The following is a 22,040-nucleotide window of genomic DNA, read 5'->3' as shown; positions in this document are numbered from 1 at the left end:
CTTGCAGTCCCAGCAGTTTCGGGGTGGTTCATTTCGACGCTCCGATAATAGAGGCACCTCGAGGGGTCAAGTGTCACAGTCAACGCAATTCTATAAAAGTAACACCCAACCCTCCTATACCAACAAGGGTCGGGGTGGATACCGTGGCAACAACGTCAAAGGCAGAGGACGCGGTAATAACAGCTCCAGGTCCTCCACCGCCAACAAACAGTGACGCCTTGTCACTGCCCCCCGACCATGCAACACCGGTCGGGGGGAGACTCCAGCAGTTCCTGCCCGTGTGGAAGTCCATCACCACGGACAGGTGGGTCAGATCTCTTATCCAATATGGTTATTGTCTGGAGCTCACATCCACTCCACCCAACATACCCCCAAAGAGCCGTCCTATGTCCGGCGAGCACTTGCACTTGTTGCAGCAGGAAGTCAACGTCATGCTGCAAAAAGGAGCAATAGAGCTCGTGCCCCTGCAAGAAAGAGGTACAGGAGTTTACTCCCTGTACTTTCTGATCCCAAAGAAGGACGGATCCCTCAGGCCCATCCTAGACCTCAGACCTCTCAACTTTTACATTCTGTCAGAGCATTTCCATATGCTCATGCTGCAGCAGGTTCTCCCACTGCTTCAGCAAGGGGACTTCCTAGCGACTCTGGACCTCAAGGATGCGTACTTCCACATTCCACTGCATCCTTCTCACAGAAAGTACCTCAGGTTCACCATTCAAAACCAGCACTACCAGTTCAAGGTTTTGCCTTTTGGGGTCACCACAGCGCCCAGGGTTTTCACAAAGTGCCTGGCGACGGTGGCGGTGCATCTAAGACGTCAAAACATCCACGTCTACCCCTATCTGGACGACTGGCTCATTCAGGCGAAGTCGGCCCAGCTGTGCGCCGCCCACGTGTCCCAAATCATTCATCTTCTGCACGATCTGGGGTTCTCACTGAATTACCAGTCCCATCTCCAGCCCGCTCACATTCGGCAGTATCTGGGTGCGACCATAAACACTCTGGCGGCCACAGCACAGCCAAATTCAGTGAGAGTCAACAGCATTCAGTCGCTGATCCAAAGATTCAGACCTCAGCACTCGCTTCCAGCAAGAGTGTTCATGCAGTTGATAGGCATGATGGCCTCCTGCATCTCCATAGTCCCACACGCGAGGCTACATATGCGTCCACTTCAGGAGTACTTAGCACGTCAGTGGACTCAGGCTCATGGGCAGTTGAAAGACCTAGTGTTGGTGAGCGGTCGGGCATACAACTCTCTGCATTGGTGGAATCCACGAAACCTTTGCAAGGGCCGACCGTTTCAAGAGCCTGTGCCGCAGATTATCCTGACGACGGACGCTTCTCTCCAGGGATGGGGAGCGCATGTACTCCAATACACTGTGCAGGGACTATGGACACTACAGCAAAAGAAGATGCACATCAATGTACTAGAACTGATGGCGATCTTCATGGCCTTAAAGGCATTCAAAGTACATCTGTGCAACAAGGTCGTGTTGATCCGGACGGACAACATGACGGCCATGTACTACATTCAGAAACAGGGGGGCACTCACTCTCCGCAGCTGTCTCATCTGGCTCAGAGCATGTGGAAGTGGGCCATTCAGAGGAACATTTTCCTCATGGCAGAGCATCTCCCAGGCAAGCACAATCAGATGGCGGACCTGCTCAGCAGGCACAGCCACCAAATGCACGAGTGGGAGATACATCCATCAGTACTCCAACCGTACTTCCAAAGGTGGGGTCATCCCGAGATAGACCTGTTCGCCACAAGGGAGAACGCAAAATGCCAAAGCTTCGCCGCCAGGTTCCCACACCCTCAGTCGCAGGGCAATGCGATGTGGATGAACTGGTCAGGCAGATTTGCGTACGCTTTTCCCCCAGCACCTCTGATACCGCTGGTGGCACGCAAGCTCAGGCAGCACTCGATGACTCTCATCCTGGTTGCTCCAACGTGGGCTCGCGTACACCACGTTTCTGGAACTGTCTGTGGTACCGCATCAGAGGCTACGTCTCACACCCAGCCTTCTGACGCAGAGCCATGGCGACATTCAGCATCCAGATCCGCAACAGCTCAACCTGGCGATCTGGCTCCTGAAGTCCTAGAATTTGGCTACCTTAACCCTCCTCCCAATTGCATGGACATCATTCCGGAGGCGAGAAAGCACACTACTAGAGCATGTTATGTGGCAAAATGGAAGCGGTTTGTCATCTATTGCGCAAACCACAACATTGATCCACTGGATGCTTCCATTCAGAACATCATCTGTTACCTGTTCCATCTATACAAGCGTAATCTGGCATATACTTTCATTCGCATTCACCTGTCTGCGATGGCCGCATACCTCCAAAATAGGCAGCACCTTTCACTTTTCAAAGTGCCTGCCATCAAGGCATTTCTGGAAGGCCTCAAACGAGTCATTCCGCCACGGACTCCACCAGCTCCGGAGTGGAACCTCAATGTGGTTCTTACAAGGCTGATGGGTCCTCCCTTTGAGCCACTACATTCTTGCTAACTTCAGTTCTTAACATGGAAAGTGGCTTTCCTGGTAGCAATTACATCGCTACGGAGGGTTAGTGAGCTGCAAGCCCTCACAATCCAAGAGCCTTTCTTCCAAGTTCATTCAAACAGAGTAGTGCTCCGCACTAACCCTGAATGTCTACCCAAGGTTGTGTCTCAGTTCCACATCAACCAAACCATTGAGTTGCCGGTGTTCTTTCAAAATCCAGAGTCGCTGGCGGAGCGGATGCTCCACACCCTTGACGTTAAACGGGCCCTTATGTATTACATTGATAGGACCAAGGATTTTAGAAAGACTAAGCAGCTTTTTGTTGCCTTTGCGCCACATCACAAAGGTAACCCTATTTCCAAGGCTGGTATTGCCAGGTGGATCGTGAAATGTATTCAAATCTGCTATGCAAAGGCAAAACGCACTCTTACAATTCCACCGAAAGCCCACTCCACCAGAAAGTTGGGGGCCTCTATGGCTTTCCTTGGAAACATTCCCTTGGAGGACATATGTAGAGCAGCCACATGGTCTACCACACATACATTTACTAAGCATTACTGTGTAGATGTGCACTCCAAACAGCAAGCAGCTGTAGGGCAGGCTGTTCTCAAGACACTTTTCCAAACTGCTGCAGCTGGCACGGGCGGCCGCCGCTAATGGAGGGACTGCTATGTATTCTATGCACAGATATGAATTCAGCAGCCCACATGCCTCGAACTGCAAATGCTACTTACCAGTATGCATCTGTTCTTGGCTCTGTTCTGACATTCATATCGCCCGCCCTCCTCCCCGGCGCCTTTAGCAGCTGCAGTGTTCACATATCATTTCATGGCATGGTCATCATTCACTGAGTTTCACTCCATCTTGGCCACAATGGCTAAAAACAATCTGGGGATGGAGTCGATGCCCATGCGCACTGTAGTCCAGGGGAGGAGCCACCTATCTCGTGATACTTCGAAGACTCTTCCAGGACAACAATGTGCAATCATCCGGACCCAACACTAGGCGGCGATCTATGCACAGATATGAATGTCAGCAGCCCTACATGCCAAGAACAGATGCATACTGGTAAGTAGCATTTGCAAACTTAGCATATATCAGGGTTCATCTCGCAGCTATAGCGGCGTACCTACAAAACAGGCAACACCTTTCCCTGTTTAAAGTACCAGCAATTAAAGCTTTCATGGAGGGACTCAAAAGAGTCATTCCACCAAGACGGCCACCTTCCCCAGTCTGGAATCTCAACATAGTACTTACCAGACTAATGGGACCACCCTTTGAACCTATGCATAGGTGTGAAATACAATTCCTTACATGGAAGGTGGCCTTCCTCATAGCTATCACGTCACTCAGAAGAGTAAGTGAGTTACAAGCTTTTACGATTCAAGAACCATTCATGCAGTTACACCAAAACAAAGTGGTTCTTAGAACAAACCCAAAATTCTTACCAAAAGTAATTTCTGTATTCCACATCAATCAGTCAGTGGAACTACCGGTCTTCTTTCCAAAACCACAGACAGTAGCGGAAAGGGCCCTACATACATTGGATGTCAGAAGGGCAATATTGTATTATATAGAAAGAACACAAACTTTCAGAAAGACAAAACAGCTATTTGTTGCGTTTTCTCCTACACATAAGGGCAATCCCATCTCTAAAGCGGGCATTGCCAGATGGATTGTAAAATGTATTCAAATATGCTACTTAAAAGCAAAGAGGACATAAACTGTTCCTCCTAGAGCTCACTCTACACGTAAACTAGGAGCATCTATGGCATTTTTGGGAAACATTCCACTAGATGACATATGCAGAGTAGCTACCTGGGTTACACCGCACACCTTCACAAAGCACTATTGTGTAGATGTGCACACAACACAACAAGCTAGAGTGGGACAAGCTGTATTAAAGACTTTATTTCAGACAGTTGCAACAGACACGGGCGACCACCGCTAGGGAGAGAACTGCTTTATAGTCTATTCATAATGTACCATCTGCAGCCCATATGCCTCGAACAGAATATGCTACTTACCAGTATGTATCTGTTCTTGGCATAGAGGGCTGCAGAGTGGTACATGCCCTCCCAGCTTCCCTGGAAACCTGTGTCTGTTCCAACAATATCTTATTTAGATACACTTACATGGGCATTTCTATCTGTATTCTATCATACTACTCCATCTAATCCTACTATGGCAAAACAATCTAAGGATGGAGCCGATGCCCATGCGCACTACCAACCAAAGGAGGAGTCACCAAGCTACAAAAGACTCTCCAAGAGAAAAACAAAGTGCAATCATCCGAGCCCAACACCAGATGGCGATCTATTCATAATGTACCACTCTGCAGCCCTCTATGCCAAGAACAGATGCATACTGGTAAGTAGCATATTCCTTTTGATGAATAGGGAAACTCCAATAAATTCCTCATTACCCCGCACCTCTCCCCAGGGTGGGTTTCTTTTATTTCACTATTTGTTCCACTCTCTACATCTTTTGACTTTTTAGATGCATGAAAAATCTAGGATTGAACAGACATTGCTGTCGCATACATCCCATTGTGTCATTTCTGGTAGAGTCACAAGCCTAGACTACTGTGTAATGCCCACTGTCTGTACATACATTAATCTCCCATTCATCAACTGCAGATTCTTCAAAATCAGGTTGCCAGTCTCCTTATTTCTGCTTCTTGATTAACTAGGCGTCTTTGATCGTGAAACAGCTTAACTGGTTACCTATTTGAATGAATGAATGAATGAATGAATGAAACAGCACCTATGAAGCGCATGGCTACCCGAATGCATCCCAGCGCTAAGCGGTGATCTGGAGCTACATAGAAATCACTTGGGAAAGAGCCACGTTTTAACAGTTTATGAAAGACCATGTGATTGGGCTCCTTTCGTAACTGAAGAGGAAGAGAGTTCCAAAGTTTTGAGGCATTATACGAAATAAGCAGGCCCTCTTAATTCTAGGAACTACGGCCAAATGCTGTTCCTGCATTTCCTTCCTGCTGCTCTTTATGATTCGTTGTATTATCTATGAGAAGCCACCAGTATATTTCTCGACCACGGTCATGGATGAGATAACTAAAGCACAACCAGTACTCAGGATGTTTCCCTTACTTTTCCCTACCCTCAATGCTAATACTATTGGAGATTGTACCCCAAACCAGAATGCAATCAAATACATTCTAACGGCCATGAGTAACATGCTTGTACGCATGTTACTCATTTTTCCAGAGATGTTCAGGCATCATTGGTGGATATGTCCTTTGGTGGAGCCAGGATTTTCTGAGTCGGATTAGATGCTGTGGCACTTTAAGTATAGAAAGGTATCACTGGGATTACTTGCCAAGGCTTGACAGTTCATCCATCAGTGCTGGGAATGCTGGAGAGCTTTACCTACAAAGGGAGAGGGCCCTCACACCTTGTCCAGGCTTTTTATGGCTCCAGAAGAGGGGATGGTATTGTTCAGGACCAACAATAGATGCAGAATCCCTCATCCTCTTTCTCACTTGCAGCAGCCGCCGCAAAATAGTTCCCCTTTCATGAATGATAGGGTTATTGATAGAAATAGGATCCAATTTTACCTACTTGGCTAGACAGCAGTGACGTCTGACCAGTGGGTCTTTCAGATTGTTTGATTTGATTAAGCTCATCCATTTTTGTCTACTCCTTCACATATTCCACCAGTTTGTGCTCAGACATCAGTGCAGCATGCTGCCGTCCTAGCCAGAGAAGTTCAGACCAAAGTGTGCGATCTAATTAGTATCAGACGCAGAAAGGAGCACAGAATGCTACTCCTGGTATTTCTTGGTCCCCGTGAAGGATGGGGATTTGTGGCAGATATTAGATTTCAGGCCTCTAAATGCCTTTCTTCCGGAATGACAAGTAAAATATGGATGGATCCAAAAATCTGGATCCAAGTTCTTGGACTTGTAGGAGGCATACACATTTCCTTCAGTTTGTTGTGTGGTTGGAACACTTTCAGTTCATTGTCCTGCCCATTACCCTAACATTATACCTCATGTGCACTGGCAAGTGTGGGCTCTACAGTGGAACCGTCGCCTTCAGTGGATCCAACACTGAGGATGCCTCTTGGGCAACATCTCTGTAGCTGAAGTGGTAATGGTTGATGACAGATGTCAACCTAACGTGCAGCAGACTGTTCTGCTTGCCACATCCAGAGTGCACAGTAGTGACTGATGCATCTTCTCTAGTTTGGGGAGCCCACCTAGTAGATTAGGAGATCAAAGGCCTATGGTCCTGGTGAAACAATGTTACCATAGCAACCTTCTGGAGTTGCACACCATGCTCCTGGTCCTCAAGGCTCTCTGCCTTGATCAAGGATAAGTCAGTCCAGATCCTGACAGAAAACACGAACACCACGTGGAAGTGTGGGTAGGGTCCTGCATCTTCTAGGAAATAAATTGTAGAGTGAAAGTTTTAGGAAGAAAATTCTGCTGAACTCTGGTTAATTAAGTCCCTACAGTGCTGGCTTCTTTTTCAACTGCACAATAGTTCTGAGGTCATCATCAGGAAAATTAAACAAATAGAGCAACCTTTGGAATTTGTATCCCCAATGTATGCCTGGGTGGTCATACGGGAGCAGAGCAAGAGTTATTGCTTTTAGTCTTAGCCACCAGGATAGCACAAGTTCCTTTGCTTGAAGGAGAAGCAGTACATAAGTCACTGCTTACACTGTTGAACACAAGATCCGTGGACGATTGAGCTGTATCTCAAGAAGCTGTTGCATCAGTCTCAGATGAGTCTAAAATGACTAGATAAACTCTCATATTGTGAGTTGTATTGATGTGTGCATAATTAAGACATTTATATGAATACATTTTAGAATGTTTTTATCTTTAGTAAAGCATGTGCGTGCCTGAGAATTGAGCACAGTTATGCTTACTAACCAGCCAGCCAGTGATTTTACCAACTCTTTACCTTATTTGTAAAAAAAACTTTCTTTCAGTGTTAGTGAATCAATGTCTAACAATCTACCTCAATAGGATTAATTATTTCAGGAAATACTATCAACTGTTGTCCAAAACAAGGAGCAGGCAATTTCCATGCGAAAGACTGTGTAATCGATCACAACCTGTATCACTCTTGGCCTAACAATTCCTATAAATTGCATTTATAGGTATTGCCATTTATAGGTATTTCCATTCCTATGGCAAAATGCTATAAATGCCATAGGAATGGCAGTGCGAACAGTACTCTCTGCTATTGTGCCAAGACTGGAACTTTGTAAAACAAGATTTGCTACTTTACTACACGTTCAGAGAACACCTTTGTTTGAACAGCCAATATCAGATGAAATTCAGATAGAGAAATGTGGTACTAGGGAGCCTGGTTTAGAAAGTTGAGCCTCATTACTGTCTTCTTTACTTTATATTGCACTTCTTTCTAGGCTCAATACAAGCAACATCCATGAAGCGTTCAGTGCTGGAGAAAAATGTTACCTACCTATTAGCAAAATGAATATTGTTCATAGATGAAAATACAATCCTCTTCTCTGAGGATAAGTTTGTTCCTTCTCCATGCTTGTGCTATGAAAAGCTGAGCAAATGGGGTGCAAGAGGAGGTGGAGAGTGGCAGGTATGGTGATGTATTAGGTCTCTTTACCCACTGAATGCAGTGCAGAGCCAGCTAATGGAATTGGCAGGCAGCAAGGTCTATTGAATTAAACGTATATGGTAAAAATTGCTGTGCTTAACATGTTACTGAATTCTTTCATGGCGTGAGTCAAGCTTGTGGATCTGTGAAACATATCAACGCTGGAGAACTGTAGTTACAAGTAAGTACACTTTTTATTTTAAATCTTGGTGATGATGGAAATACAATAAGCTGCATAATGGATGCATACATCTCAGGCAATTGGTAAAGTCATTTCTGTATTGTTGATCTTAACTCCCTGCAGCTAACCGCACAGACCCAAGCAGTATACCTTCTAGTAGTTGGTAATATGTCTGTGACTTTTGGTTGTCAAATCACGTGGGTCCTTCCACTTAAAGTTGCACTGCTTGTTATAAAATAAAAATAAAATCAGCATTCTGAAAAACATCTGACATCCAGTTTAACAATTTTATAGTAAAAGATAAAAGCATGATTCATTGGGGCACCTTGAGAAAGTCACACCGGGCCAGGATGCACATTTTTCCTTTGGTAGTGACTGAAATGTGAGTAAGATTCACAGAATTGTTGTGGGTTGCCGTTAGTAATTGGTCTCACACCTAAGATATCGGATATCTTGCAAGGTCAGGGACATGAGATTACTCAGACAGTCTTGCAAAGTGAGTTTAGCATCCTATTAGTGCCTTGCAAGAAGTAAAAAAATATGTTTTAGGTAAGCAACTGAAGAACAGGTGTCCGCATCTTCCTAAGCACACCCTGCTTACAAGCAACCATGCTTGCCTTTTGTCCCTTGTATTCTGCAATATACCTTGTCTCACACCTGACTCACTAATCAGCTGTTTCTTTCTCAGGCATTTTGCAAGCTTAACACTTAAGGCGGTGTTCCACTTTGAGCAAGAATAAGTAATGGAGTTTCTTATATTTAGAAATATTCAAATCTGCTGAGTTGGTATTCAGTCATGAAGGCCATTGTAAAACAGAGCAATAATGGACCCAAAGTTAGTGGATGTTGCATCTACATTGGGCCAGCAGAGCGCTGCCATGCCCAGATAGAAAAGGCTACACACGTAACCTACCAGAAGAATGCTTATCAGCACAGAGACAAAGGAACTACACTTGTATGTGGCATTACAAAACACACTGATGCCTGAGTTTACACAGCTGGAGAGCTAGCAGAGCACTGACCAGAAAATGTATATATATAGGTTACATCTTCTGCCAGCTGCTCCTCATTTCTTTGCTTGTACTCAAGTCTGTTCCTCTACCTTGTTCCTTGAACATTTTTTACCCTGGTCTTCTACCCATAGTAATACCGTGGTGCCACTATCCCTACCTGTACCATAGTACCTTCTTCCCCTGCCAGTTCTCAAATGCATCTACACTATCTATAACTAGGTATCTCTAACCCTGTCTATACCCTAGTATCTCTACCCATTTGTTCGCCTCAAATACTCCAGCCCACCTGTACCCTAATGCCTCTAGCACCAAGTATACCCTAATTCATATCCCACTACCTATAACAGAGTACATGTGTGCCGTAGAATTTGTACCCCTTTGTACGCCTTATTACTTCTACCCAAACTATATCCAGTGCTTCTGACACTAGGCCTGCCCTAGTACCTCTACCTCCAACTTAGATTAGTACTGTTACCCCTACCTGTTCCTACTGTATCTTCCCCCTCTCATCACTTCTGTCTCTCTATCTCCTTACTCTAGTTCCTATGGCGTGTTTTGTATCCCCCTTTTCTGTTCTTATTTTGTGTCAAGTTTTGGCTAACATTTTGAGGGAATTGGTTTCTTTCATTTTAAAAATTCTGTAAAATGGAGTTTCATAAGACTTATTTTATTTTTATTATTTTACGGAGTTGTATATAGCGCGAACTTGACCCGGTATCGAAGCGCTTTACCTCGCACCAGTTGCGTTACATGAGGACACACATTTATTTTTGTGAGGCACGGGGAGATTAAGTGATATGCCCAGAACCACAGGATGTTCAGCGTCATTGCCGAGACTCAAACTCGAATCCCCAGATTCGATGTTGATGCCTGAGCCATTAGGCCAACTCCTCTCCCCAAGTCTGCCTTGAGTCACCAAGTGGGTGCTTTCCATTTTGTTTTTTTCTCCAAAATGATAAAAAATGTCCATACGTTTTCCTGTGCGAATAAACTCCAATAGACACAAAGCTTCAGCTAAAATTAGTATTTGCCCACAGATTGGTCAAAGATTTTACATAACTTTTGAGGTTTCACTCCCCTCCCTTTTATCGTCTTTATTGTGCTTCAGTTGTAGATGCCTTGTGTCGATCAAATCCAGTTCCCTTTGTATTCTTGTCATCTTTTCAAAATGCAGTAGATACTGTTTTGTTTTCTTCCTGCACACTTTACTTTTTTGCTTAAACTTTCTCTGGCGACTGGAGAAGAGGTTCAGGTAGATATTAATAAAGCAGGTGTTATTCCTCTTGGCTGGAAATCTTCAAGGGACTTACTAATTTTAAGCCACTGTTCTTGCAGCCTTTTGGACGGAAACTCTTGGTAAAGAGAGTTAATAAACAGAGGTTCCATTTCATTGAGCATTTTGAGGTTTTCTATTCTGCTTATGCGTTCAAGGTGTGGCTAATTATCGTCCTTCCTCACCTACGCTTAGTTCTAGATGGAGTGTAAAGCAGTACAAATCCTTTTATACCGCTCATTCTGTTGTGATTCTGTGGCACCAACAGGCCTTGTGGGAAAGATATTAGAGATTCACCCTTAAAATTGCTCACTTCTTTTATATCTTTTAGAGTTCAGGCTGTGTCCTTATCCCCTTTCCAGTGTATCTTTCGTACGTTTAACCTAAGGGTTTCCCAGGGCTCAAAACTAGCCCCTATTTTGTTTAATCTTTATGTGGCTCCTTTGGATGCCATTATTTGGGCTTTCGCTATACAGTTATGCTGAAATTATGGAAATAATTTTGCAGTTGGATGGTGAACAAAGAACACTTTTTCGTGCTTTTCTCTGCTTGATTGGCACATGGACGAGAAATAATTGTCTCAATCTGTACACAAACTTATGGAGGTGGTGATTCTGGCCGGGCCTTCGTTTTTATGGACTTATGGTTAACATCTTTGAGCGTTTTGCTCGACCGAGTTTGTAAGTTCAGACATTTGGCATGCCTATTTGACCTAGACATTTTAATGACTGCCCACCTTAATCGGATCTTCTCTGTGCCTTTTCATCTTTTTAAAACCCTTCGGAAGGTTCTATTTACCTCCTTTTGGATTACAGCAGAAGAATACTATTGGCAAATATTGCCTCCTTATAAACTATAGCATGTCTTTATATCAAGATCTTCCCAAATATTTTGTTAAAAGGCTGTCAGCACTGTGTAGCACATCTCTCGTCTAAAAATCATCTTAGAACAGATGGGAGTCAGAAGCACAGTTCTGGTATGTTTGAGTCATATCTTAACAACTTCTTACAGTTAGTGAAACTATCCAACTCAACATACAACCCTTCGCCTCTCCTTTAAGAAGTGCCAAAGCAATCCATTCTCTCCCCCAGTCTCTTTCACCTTTTTTTCCAGAGACAGTCAAATATTTCTTTGAATATATATACTCTGATGACACTGACCGTTTCCCTGCCTGAGGACATAATGAAGCTAGCTAAGACCTAGCAGACCTACAGCCTTGGATAACACAAGATCACCTTAAACTGAACCCCCAACAAACGCTCCTGTTTATTATGACATCCCCTGTGCAAGTCTGGATTAATGAGATTGTTTTCTCTATTGCTAACAGCAAATCTCAAGGGTGCTAAATTATGGATTTTACCCTCAACAGTACCCTGAACCAGCACATTGATACCAGCACCTTAGCAAAAGAAGCCTAATACCAAAATTATCGGACTTCGACACAAATCAAGTTACTGATACCACTGAATAACATCTGAATAGTAATCCAGTCATCAGCCTTTGCAAGACTGGACATTGGCACCTCTTTACTGACCAGCATTCTTAGAATCCGCATGGTCCTTTAACATTTCCAGTCAGTGCAGCAGCTAGACTGCACCTTAGTGCCAGAAGATGAGATCACACCAATCCTGATCGCCCTAAACTAGCCAATGTTTTTCCCCAATGTTTGGGGAAAGATTCTTCTGTATGATTTCTGTCAAATTATATATCTATCCCCATTGTCTCTTTGTGTGATGTCTGACCACTCTATCTCCGGAAAGTAGTTAAACCATGCTTTTTGTTTTTTGATTCACCACTATGTGTGACCTCGATCACCTTTCTACCCTTGTGCCCGGACACCACCTCTGTAGGGTAACAGAGCGCTTCACAAATCTCAGTCAGTCAGTTCCCTTCTCGCTGGCCCTGCTTTTCCTGTGTTCATGTGCATGTTCTTTGACTCAGTTCTCTCTCACTATAATGACTTTTTGAATCCCCCTATCTGGCCCTCAGATGCACCTCCATTGCCTCCCTTCTCCCGGGTAGATATTTTGTTATCCCTTCTTTAGTCTCCATAGTTACATGAATGTCGTTTGACCCCCTCCCCGTCTATCACTGTGGCTTCTTCCTCCAAAATCACATGATTTGTCTCTTTCCATCCATTCTTACAGATCCTGGTACCTGTTTAGCCTGTACGTCCTCTGTCTTTGTGGTTTCCTCCATGTATTTGCTTTGGTTCTTTTTCCACATCTTCCTGTTTGACCTTCCCCCTCCTATGCCTTGCTGTAACTCCTTCTCCTTCTGTTCCTGCAGCTTTGCGTGCCTGTGCATTAGCCTACTACATTTCAAGCGCCATGTCGTGTCCTCTCTTCTGTGGGTTGGTTTCTCCTATCTCACCAAGCTCTGGCTGGTCTCTGCCACGCTCCGCGCAAGCTTTTGTTGCATATGCTGCACTCACATTCTTTTGTTTATTACAGAGCATCCTCGTAATGAGTCTGCAATGTTCGTCACTCTGAACTACACTGCTATATACAGTGGTGAGTCAATGGTTACATCTGCAGCACCAAGTTCTTTAACCGCTCATTACTTCAATCTAACCCACTTACCCATACCACAGCTAACAAGATATGTGTCTGAAGGCACACTTTTCATGCTAGCACTGCATTCAGTTCTGGGATGCCTCTTGAAACTTACACAGTCTCCAAAAGAAGGGCAGGATGAGGGGCATTAAGAGTTGAGTACATTTTTATATAAAAAAGGTATGGAAAACGGGAGAAAGCAGTAGCACAGGAATTTAGGTCAATCTGATAGATGTAAACAGGATTCCGATGCATTCCACTGTGTATGGTAAAAGAGACCTGGACACTGGAAAAAACTACTGGCCTGTACGCCCTGTTTCAAGTTTGCGTGTGTGTTGCAACCAAGAAAGTCAGCAGCAATACAAAGTTCCTTCTGAGGCCCTGTAAACTCGCATCATGAATTTCATTATGGAGCTTTATGGGCAGAATGGAGACTGCAAATCTCTATCCGTTCCTAGTGTTGATCCTTCTAGAGAGAGAGGTTGACCTTCCTTAATGCCAAATAATGAACTTAGATTATCAGCTATCACCTCTCAACTGATATCTGCTCTTAACCTAGAGTTAAACGTTCGAGAGGTCGGTATTTGAATTCACATGGGCTGTGAACCTCCTCCTTCCATAAGTTAACTGATTTCACCCATCTGTCCCTGGTAATGGCCGTTTTAGAAGCTTCAGACTGAGTAAAGCCCTATCTTCGATGCTGAGGTGCCCCTTCAAATGTGAAGTATTAAATGAACAAAAAATCAAACTCTTTTGTTGAGAAAATTCTCTGCCTACAGAACATCTTTGCAGAGATATGAAACTGAGGGGGCATAGAGGCTGAACGCTAATCTCATCCTCTATCAGCAACCAGTATAGAGAAACTAAGGGGCTGATATAAAAATAGGTTTTGTGGTCATAGACACTGAGATTCACAGGATTACACGAACTGAAGGTCTACTGTCCCTTGCAGGCCTCCTTACCTGCAATCACAGTCAATCACATGTCTAATCAATTTTCATTGGGAAATTTGTTTTGCGATTCTCATTTGAATCAGCAATTTGCAATGTGACCTATTAATACATAGGTCGCATCATAAATTTCAAACCCATTTACAAACCAATACATGTGCAATTTGGTGTTTCGTACATCAATTCCTTAGTTCCTTTGCACTTTCAGAATGGGACAGGCATTAAATAGGTTTTGTGAGGCAGTTGCCTTGAGACTGGACCCACTTACCTATTGTATTGTTCGTAAGTATGCCTGATAATCTCCTTTCTTTTGTTAGTAATACTGTTGGTGATATTCTCCTGCCACCTCCACAAACCCACGTGTCAAAACTTATTGTAGAAAGAGTTTTGCTTTCTTTTGCTTAACATGTACCGTTCTTTTTAGATTGTTTTGGTCTTTGCTCCCTCCCACTACTGTTTTATTAGAGATTGTGTTTTTCTAGCATAGCCTAATTTAATGTTGGTGGAGATAGAGGGCCCAATATGTGTGATTTTCCTTTTACAAAGCAAAGGTTTTCAAAGTATTTGGAGGTCACAGGGTGGCCTTACGTATTCAAAATATAACCTATCTGAAATGATGAGGGCATGGTTTTTCTAATTGAAGATATAGAAGATGTAGAATGCTAAATCATCCACCAGATTCTAGGGTGTAGTTCATGTTATTGAACCAAAGTAACGCCTGTTGGCATGTGTGCATTTTTTAAAGTTTAGTGATCGGCTGCCTTGTTTCAGTTGGCCGTCTTGTTACAGGCAGTGACTCTGCAACATTTTATGTTTTAGAAAACAAACACCCCAAATTGAAAAACGAATGGCTGTGACACCCAGGGAGATTTCTGTGGGGGCTTATTTTTAATATTTTCTGTTCGGTACCATCAGGGTTATAGGACCTCCAGGGTTACCCCCAAACAAAACAAAAAGTTAATCAAACTGTCTGCTTTAAATAGAGCAGATGGTCTGATGTACCTACACCGATGGCCCCAGCTCCATTGGTGAAGTGTTTCCAACAAAAGAGCCAGGAGGGGCACCGCCATCTGAAATATGACAGTCCTTCTGATTCTCAATAGAGTGGGCGAACAGTCGGTTTGGTGGGTTGGTTTCTTTGCCATGATTGTGGCAGAATATCCTGTGAGCTAAACTCTAAATCAGGGCTTTTGTCTTAATATAGTGACTATCCTATTGCCTTTAATGTTAAGGTGCTTATTAACTCTCTGCGTGCTAACAGTCTTGTGTTCGCACTTCTGCTTATTGCTTGTCTATTCATCAACTACCCGATAACTTCAATTTATGGGTGTCTAGATTCAAGAGGTAGATCCTGAATAACCCATCAGAAAGAGATCAGAAACATATTTCTCTTTTTTTTAATAGTGGCTTTGTCATATTTACCATAGATTTCCCTCTAGATTTACCTAGGCTCAAGTATTGAAATAGATAAACTTAAACTATCCTCAAATTAACAAATATTCTTTGTTGGTCAATACCCCACCACCAACTCTTTTGTAGCATAGCCCAGCAGACAATATATGAAAGACACCCTCGAAGTGCAGTTTGGATTAGCAATATTCTTTCTACAAGAGTATTTTGGGGAGTACTTAGATATAACCCTTAATGGTGTTCTGCAAGAGGTGACTGGATAATTGCTAGAAGTAGAGGGCAGATAACTGAGGTGATAAAAGGAAAAGGAGATTGGTGAGATGGGTGGGTGCATGCCCTGCTAGATGATAAATGAATAAAAGGAGAAAGTGGAAAGTCAGGTTAGTTATTAGGTGTGGTGAGAGTTGGCCAGTCAGCTCAGTGGGGGTGAGTTATAAGAGCTATGGAAGTTCAGGTTCTCCTCTTGCCACATTCAAATGTACGTTTCATCCCTCTTCTGGGTAGATCAGACAACCAGTGATTGCACGTAAAGACTGATGAATAAATAACAACCTGAGAAATGGTGATATTGGTAGATTGGAAAAGAGGCTATAGTTCTTTGTGAGAGGATGATTGACAGAAAGAGTTTCAAAGGTAGCTGGTGATGTCGGTGGTTGTTTGGATGTATGGGGGAATCCTCGACGGCTAGATACCTACTTATAGAAAGGGGGATAGATTTGTGTGTGTATCTTTGTGTCAGAGCCATGAAGAGGCTGTGCTACATCACAGCTTGAAATAAGTGAAGGCAATTAATATTGTATACTAACTATCTGTCTCAGATTATTTACTGGTGATGCATGTGTGACTCTTAAAGATAATTTTTCCAGACACTTCCTTCTCTTCATAGGTAGACAGAGGTAGTCTGGAATATATCTTTTTCAAGGGATATTCAAATTACCCCTTTACCAGTTACTTTCTAAGCCCCCCACTTTGTTATGTTCACTGTTAACATGACGTTGAACGTTTTTGTGGCAAACTTCTGTACCTGTGTTATTTTCAATTATGCTGGAGTTTGCACAGGCATTGATAGGTGGCTGTTAAGCACTCGACAGAAGGCCATTTCAAGAAGTGTGTACATCAAGGATGACCTTTTTCTTGGCTAGTTATTCTATACATATGTTTGGTGAAGTGACAGAATTTGCCATCATCCCCTTTGATGTGTGAATGATTATGTACAGGGATTTATCTAGTTGTATTTAATATGTGCTCATGACTGTTTCCTGTGTGGTAACTGGTCCTACATTTTAAGGAAGGGTGACCTAAGTGTTAAATGATCTTAGTAGAGACATAACCTCCCACCTATTAGGCCTGCCGGCAAACTAATCAGTCAAAACAGTAATAATCTGCAGAAGTGACAACAGTTGAAATTCTAAAGTGAAACAAGAATGGGCAAAGCCAGTAGATCTCATCTTTATAATGCAAATGCTAAACAATTACTTTGCCAATATTTGCTTGTAAAGCATTGATAAAAAAAAAGTAAAAGAAAACACATTTAAAAATACTGAGGGAACATCAAACAGCTCTTGAGGTATCTCGAAATTGTGACCTGAATTTAATATTTTCAGTATTTATAAACAACTTGGCTTATTTTTAAAATCGTTTCCTGCAAGAAACAGTTTTTAAAGAAATTATACAAAAACTGTTCTCAAGCCCTTATTAATTTTTTATTTTCCATTGGACTCTGAATAGGAACAAATGCTTCAATGTATACTTTCATGCAACATGCATAATACAGGAGATAAAACCAACTGTGTAAAGTTGGTTATTTAGTTTAACTCCCGCAAAAATATACCTGGTGCTGCACTTTCGCAGATGAGCTGGGAGGGGTGAGGAACAACACAGAGAGCAAAGAGTAGGCATGTTGGGAAGGAAACAGCACATGGGAGAGACCAAGAAAAACACATATTCCTTTGGAGAGCTCAAAGAACAAGAAAAAGGGAGTTCCCTGATTTGAGGTGTGTGTGGAAGAATACAAATCATCCAGTCAAAAAGATGCTAAAAAAGCTATGCAGTAGGGAAGGGATAAACAAAAGAAAAAGGAAAGTCATTGAATAAGAACAAGCAAATGAGAACGGTATGAAAGTCCACCAGTGGGCTGACACAAATCCCACTGTAAGTATGGGTATTGTACTAAGTGTTTAACAACGAACAGCTAAAAGCTGTCTGTAGATGAGACCTAAAAAGTGGATCTGGCTCAGGAGTCCGGTTTGGGGTGATCAGTGAAAATGTCTAGATAAAAGTGTTCCTGATCAGTTTTAGGAATGGAAGTTGAAATGCACTCCAAATGAAGAATTGTTTGCTTCAAAGAGATCGCCTTTAATTCGTGGCCTATTGTGTTAACTTGATATTACATTTATTCACCTAACCGTGACTAACACACTTACAAACATTGACTTGTGATGTGAGGTAGAAAATAGGTTCCTCATATGGTATATGTTTTAGGAGACTAAACATAGTTTTGCATTAAAAACATGGGACGTTTGGTTCCTAACTTTTCCAGTTTATAACTGCTGTTTTCTCATTTTCTTCTCTTCCATACAAACATGAAATGTGTGCATTGTAAAATAGTAATAGTTCTCTCAGTAGGAAACTTGCCTACTACCATGGACGGAGGCTTAACGTGATCAGAGAAAAATCAACCCTTCAAATTAACCAAACCTAGCCCAGGTTTGGGGAGGTTGCCAGAGTGAAAACAATCCAAGAATATATTACATTTAGTTATCAGCTCTCTGTCCCATGTTATTTGGGATATATGCACTGTAACTACAATGTTATGATTTGCCATGCATATTTTGTGTTTCTTTATAATGGCAGTGACAAAGCCATTTATGTGTCAGACAAGATGCTGAATATATTGTCATTGATCTGAGTGGGGCTTCTCTGTCATTAGCTTATGTGGGGTGCTCAGGACGTGTACAGAGATACCTTTCACCATGTGCCAGGTGAGTGCTTATGTTTTAGCCTGCCTCCTTGTCTTTCTTTTTTCCAGCTCGAGGGATCACAGAGAGAACACCTACCTTCATGGTTCCCTCAGGTACCGCAAGCAGTAAGATGGTGCTGAGAGGAGAGGACTTGATGCTGGAGTGTATTGCCTCTGGAGTGTATGTACACCTCACCCTTTTTATTATAATTTGCTATTACATGAGACTCATATTGCCAAAAGTGGCCAGGCAGCGATAGTTTTGACACTTGATAAACATGTCACATTAACCATACTGTCTGTTGCCAGAGCACAACATTTTTTAACTGTCAGGCAAGAGCAGACCAGGGTCAGAACTGCCTTCCAGACCTTACAGAAAGCAACATGTTAGCATGGCTCATTGGCTCAAGGTGGCTGTCTAAATCTCCTATAAAAATGCATAGAAAATGTGAATGAGGAAAGGGGAGTCAGCTACCAGAATTAAGTGCCTGATTTAGATTTTATCGGATGGTTTACTCCATCACTACAGTGATGGATATCCCGGCTGCCGAAATGTTAATCCTATAGCATATTATGGGATTTATATTTCGGTGGACAGGATATCTGTCACCGTTGTGATGGAGTAACCCGTCTGCCGAAATTTTAATCAGGACCTAAGTGAAACATTGTTTTGTAGTGTGCAATAATGGAAAAACCATTTGCATCCTAATACAGGGCACACTGTCATATTTACTGTTTACATGTCAGCTATTCTTTTATCCTGGTGCATTTAGGTTTCCTAAAGGCCTATTCACAAACAAAGACTAGCCCATCTCTTTTCAAATCTCTAGGCTTTATCACTTTTATGGGGAGCTTTAGGCTGCTTATTACACTCTTCAGACCACCACTACCACCACATGCAGTTTCAGCTTTATGCTCACTAGACTCACAACACCTCCATTTGAAGTGATACACCAGTCCACATTGAAATACTTGACATTTAAGGTGGCATTTTATTTGCAATCATATTATTGAGTAGTTAGTAAATTTCAATATCTCGTATTCTAGCGATAACATGGATAGAGTAATTTTGCGTACAAATCCAAAATATGTCCACAGATAGACAAAGTGATAGAAGTGCCATCTTTCTTCCCTCTTGTATGTTTAGCTGCAGAGAGAGCTGTAAGGTAACTAGACTATCGTAAGGGTTTTCACAGGATCAAGGATTTCAAACACCAGCTCTTTCTTTCACATCACAAGTGATCCTAGAAGCAAAACAGGTTTTGTATGCTGGGTTGGTCATTGCATTCAATTATATTTTTGCTAGTCTGCAAGGCCTTGTTTTGCAAAGCTCAAGCGCACACCACAAAAACAGCCACTTTGATTTTCATTGGAAATGTCTGTTAAGCAGAGACAAGGCAGTCAGTTTTCATATTCAATAAACACTACTGTGTAGCTAGTCAAGCTAGACAAGAAGCAAAACGTAACAAATAGAATATCAGCACACCTTTTTGTCTCTCGTTGTCAAAAATCCAAGAATTGTAAAAGTGCCCGATTCCTAAAGTGCTTCAAAATCTTTTAAATGTCCTCCTTCCTTCCTTCCTTCCTTCTTTCCTTCCCCTCCCCTCCCCTTCCTTTCCCTCCCCTTCCGTTCCCCTTCCCTTTCCTTCTCTTCTCTTCTCTTCACTTCCCTTCTCTTCTCTTCTCTTCTCTTCTCTTCTCTTCTCTTCTCTTCTCTTCTCTTCTCTTCTCTTCTCTTCTCTTCTCTTCTCTTCTCTTCTCTTCTTTATTTAGAAAGAGCCTGGATACTGAAATAGGTTCATGGCACTATAACACTGATAAGGGTAGCAAACACAATTAGAAGTATCAAGCAGAAACCGCACCTGAGGGGTTAGCAAAAGACTTAAGGTTCTTTTAAAAACCAGGTGGTGAGCAAGTTTCCTCAGCTCAAGAGGAAGACTGTTTCATAGCCTGAAGCCAAGCTTGTGCTCTCCATATCCTACAATTGGGAAACTACTGATGCGCCTAACATACCATATCAAACATTTGTGGCTTGCTGAGTCATGTTTTTATCTTTACTTTCTTTTACATTTGATTGTGGTTTTCAAATTGTTCGAAAGTGCAAAATTAAACATATTAGAATTCAAAGAAAAATGTACGATTGCAGAAACCACTTGTATTTTACGGGTGAAGAACTCTTTCCAAATTGTATGTCCTCGGTGTATGTGAAACACACCGAATACAATTGATATGTAACAAAACACTCTATGCTGTTACGTTTGGAAGGACCCATACTAGAATGATGAGGTGTACCACAACTGGAGTTGATGCCTTGGAGAAAGATAAATTACTTGCACTTGATCAGGGGCTGTACCAAACTGACTTTTTCTCTTCTCTTTTCAGGCCAGCACCTGACATCATGTGGTTTAAGAAAGGGGGTGAACTGCCTTCTGGAAAAGTGAAGTTTGAAAACTTCAACAAAACTCTACGTATTGTCGGCGTCTCAGAGGAGGACTCGGGGGAGTACTTGTGCCTGGCTTCCAATAAAGTGGGCAGCATCCGCCACTCCGTCTCAGTTAAAGTGAAGGGTACGAGGTTAATTATTAATGCACCTTTGCAGTCCTCCGAAGACACAGGGATGGCGGCAACCACCACAGACACGGTGCCCGATCAGGAGCCTAGCGAGACGGGATCCCAAATAGGTGGTGCTTTCCATTCTCGCTTTTACTTTAAAAAAAAAAAAAACTTAGTGAAGAAAGGGGTGTGGGCTTATAAGCCCCAAACACAGCGGGGATTCTGTGTTTTCAAAAAAATAGATAACAAGCACCCAAATTACATCTAACTGCTGCCACCCTGAGCAGAATTTCCCAGGGGTCCATTAATTCTATAATCTTCGAGACTTTGTAACCCTTGCTTATGTGTTACAAGCTGGGAGGACAAATGTTGTGGGGGCTTTTGCGTACAGCAGACCGAGAAACTCATTTTTCAGCTATCCTAGTGGGTTATAAATGATGAAAAAAGTCTGAAAATTGTGGTTGCAAAATGATGTTTCTGCCCCTGCCTAATAGTTAAACATTCTTATCTGCTGGTCTAGGTTTGTTTATGTTGTTAGATTTAAACTTGTACAGCTCACATTAACTGTGGGTCTGGTTCACACTTTGAGCATTACAAATGCAATAGAAATAGAATAAAATATGTGAGATATGTAGCACCCTAGTCTGGGTCCTGGGCATTATTATGGTAGACTTTCTCCTAAAATAAAATCCTTTGAATATGCATACACGTTCAGTGAGAGTTCCCTCTGTAAATGCAAATTTCTTTGGAGAGAATCTCAAATATGAAGGCAATGACAGAAGCTTTAAATGTTATGGAAAAAATAGATCATCTTGGGCATTAGTAGTACTAGCAAAGTGAAAATTGTAGTTTATAGTGTTATGCATTGTGTGGTAAATGGCGCTTTGTAAAGGCTAGTTCCCCCGTTAAGCAGCTGATGCACTTTGGCCAAATCCCCCACGTCACAGGTTGAACCAGTCTCCCGCAATAGTCCTGCTATTATTACATTAGCATTGGAGTATCTGAAACGTGTGCTTTTGTACCAAGT

General features: G+C 42.5%; 1 protein-coding gene across 1 annotated transcript in view; it reads left to right on the top strand.

The window, feature by feature from the left end:
- The window catches only part of NFASC (neurofascin), a 371,015-nt gene that overhangs the window by 72,114 nt on the left and 276,861 nt on the right, over nt 1-22,040 (top strand). The window contains exons 7-9 of the mRNA XM_086923454.1: nt 13,040-13,099; nt 18,530-18,641; nt 20,843-21,027. Of these exons, the coding sequence (XP_086779580.1) occupies nt 13,040-13,099; nt 18,530-18,641; nt 20,843-21,027 (357 nt within the window). The remainder of the gene's footprint in view (nt 1-13,039; nt 13,100-18,529; nt 18,642-20,842; nt 21,028-22,040) is intronic.

This window comes from Lissotriton vulgaris, chromosome 5, assembly GCF_964263255.1.
Source record: "Lissotriton vulgaris chromosome 5, aLisVul1.2, whole genome shotgun sequence".
Taxonomy (NCBI): Eukaryota; Metazoa; Chordata; class Amphibia; order Caudata; family Salamandridae; genus Lissotriton; species Lissotriton vulgaris.
Note: the sequence above shows the minus strand (reverse complement) of the source record. Positions and strands in the feature narration are given on the sequence as shown.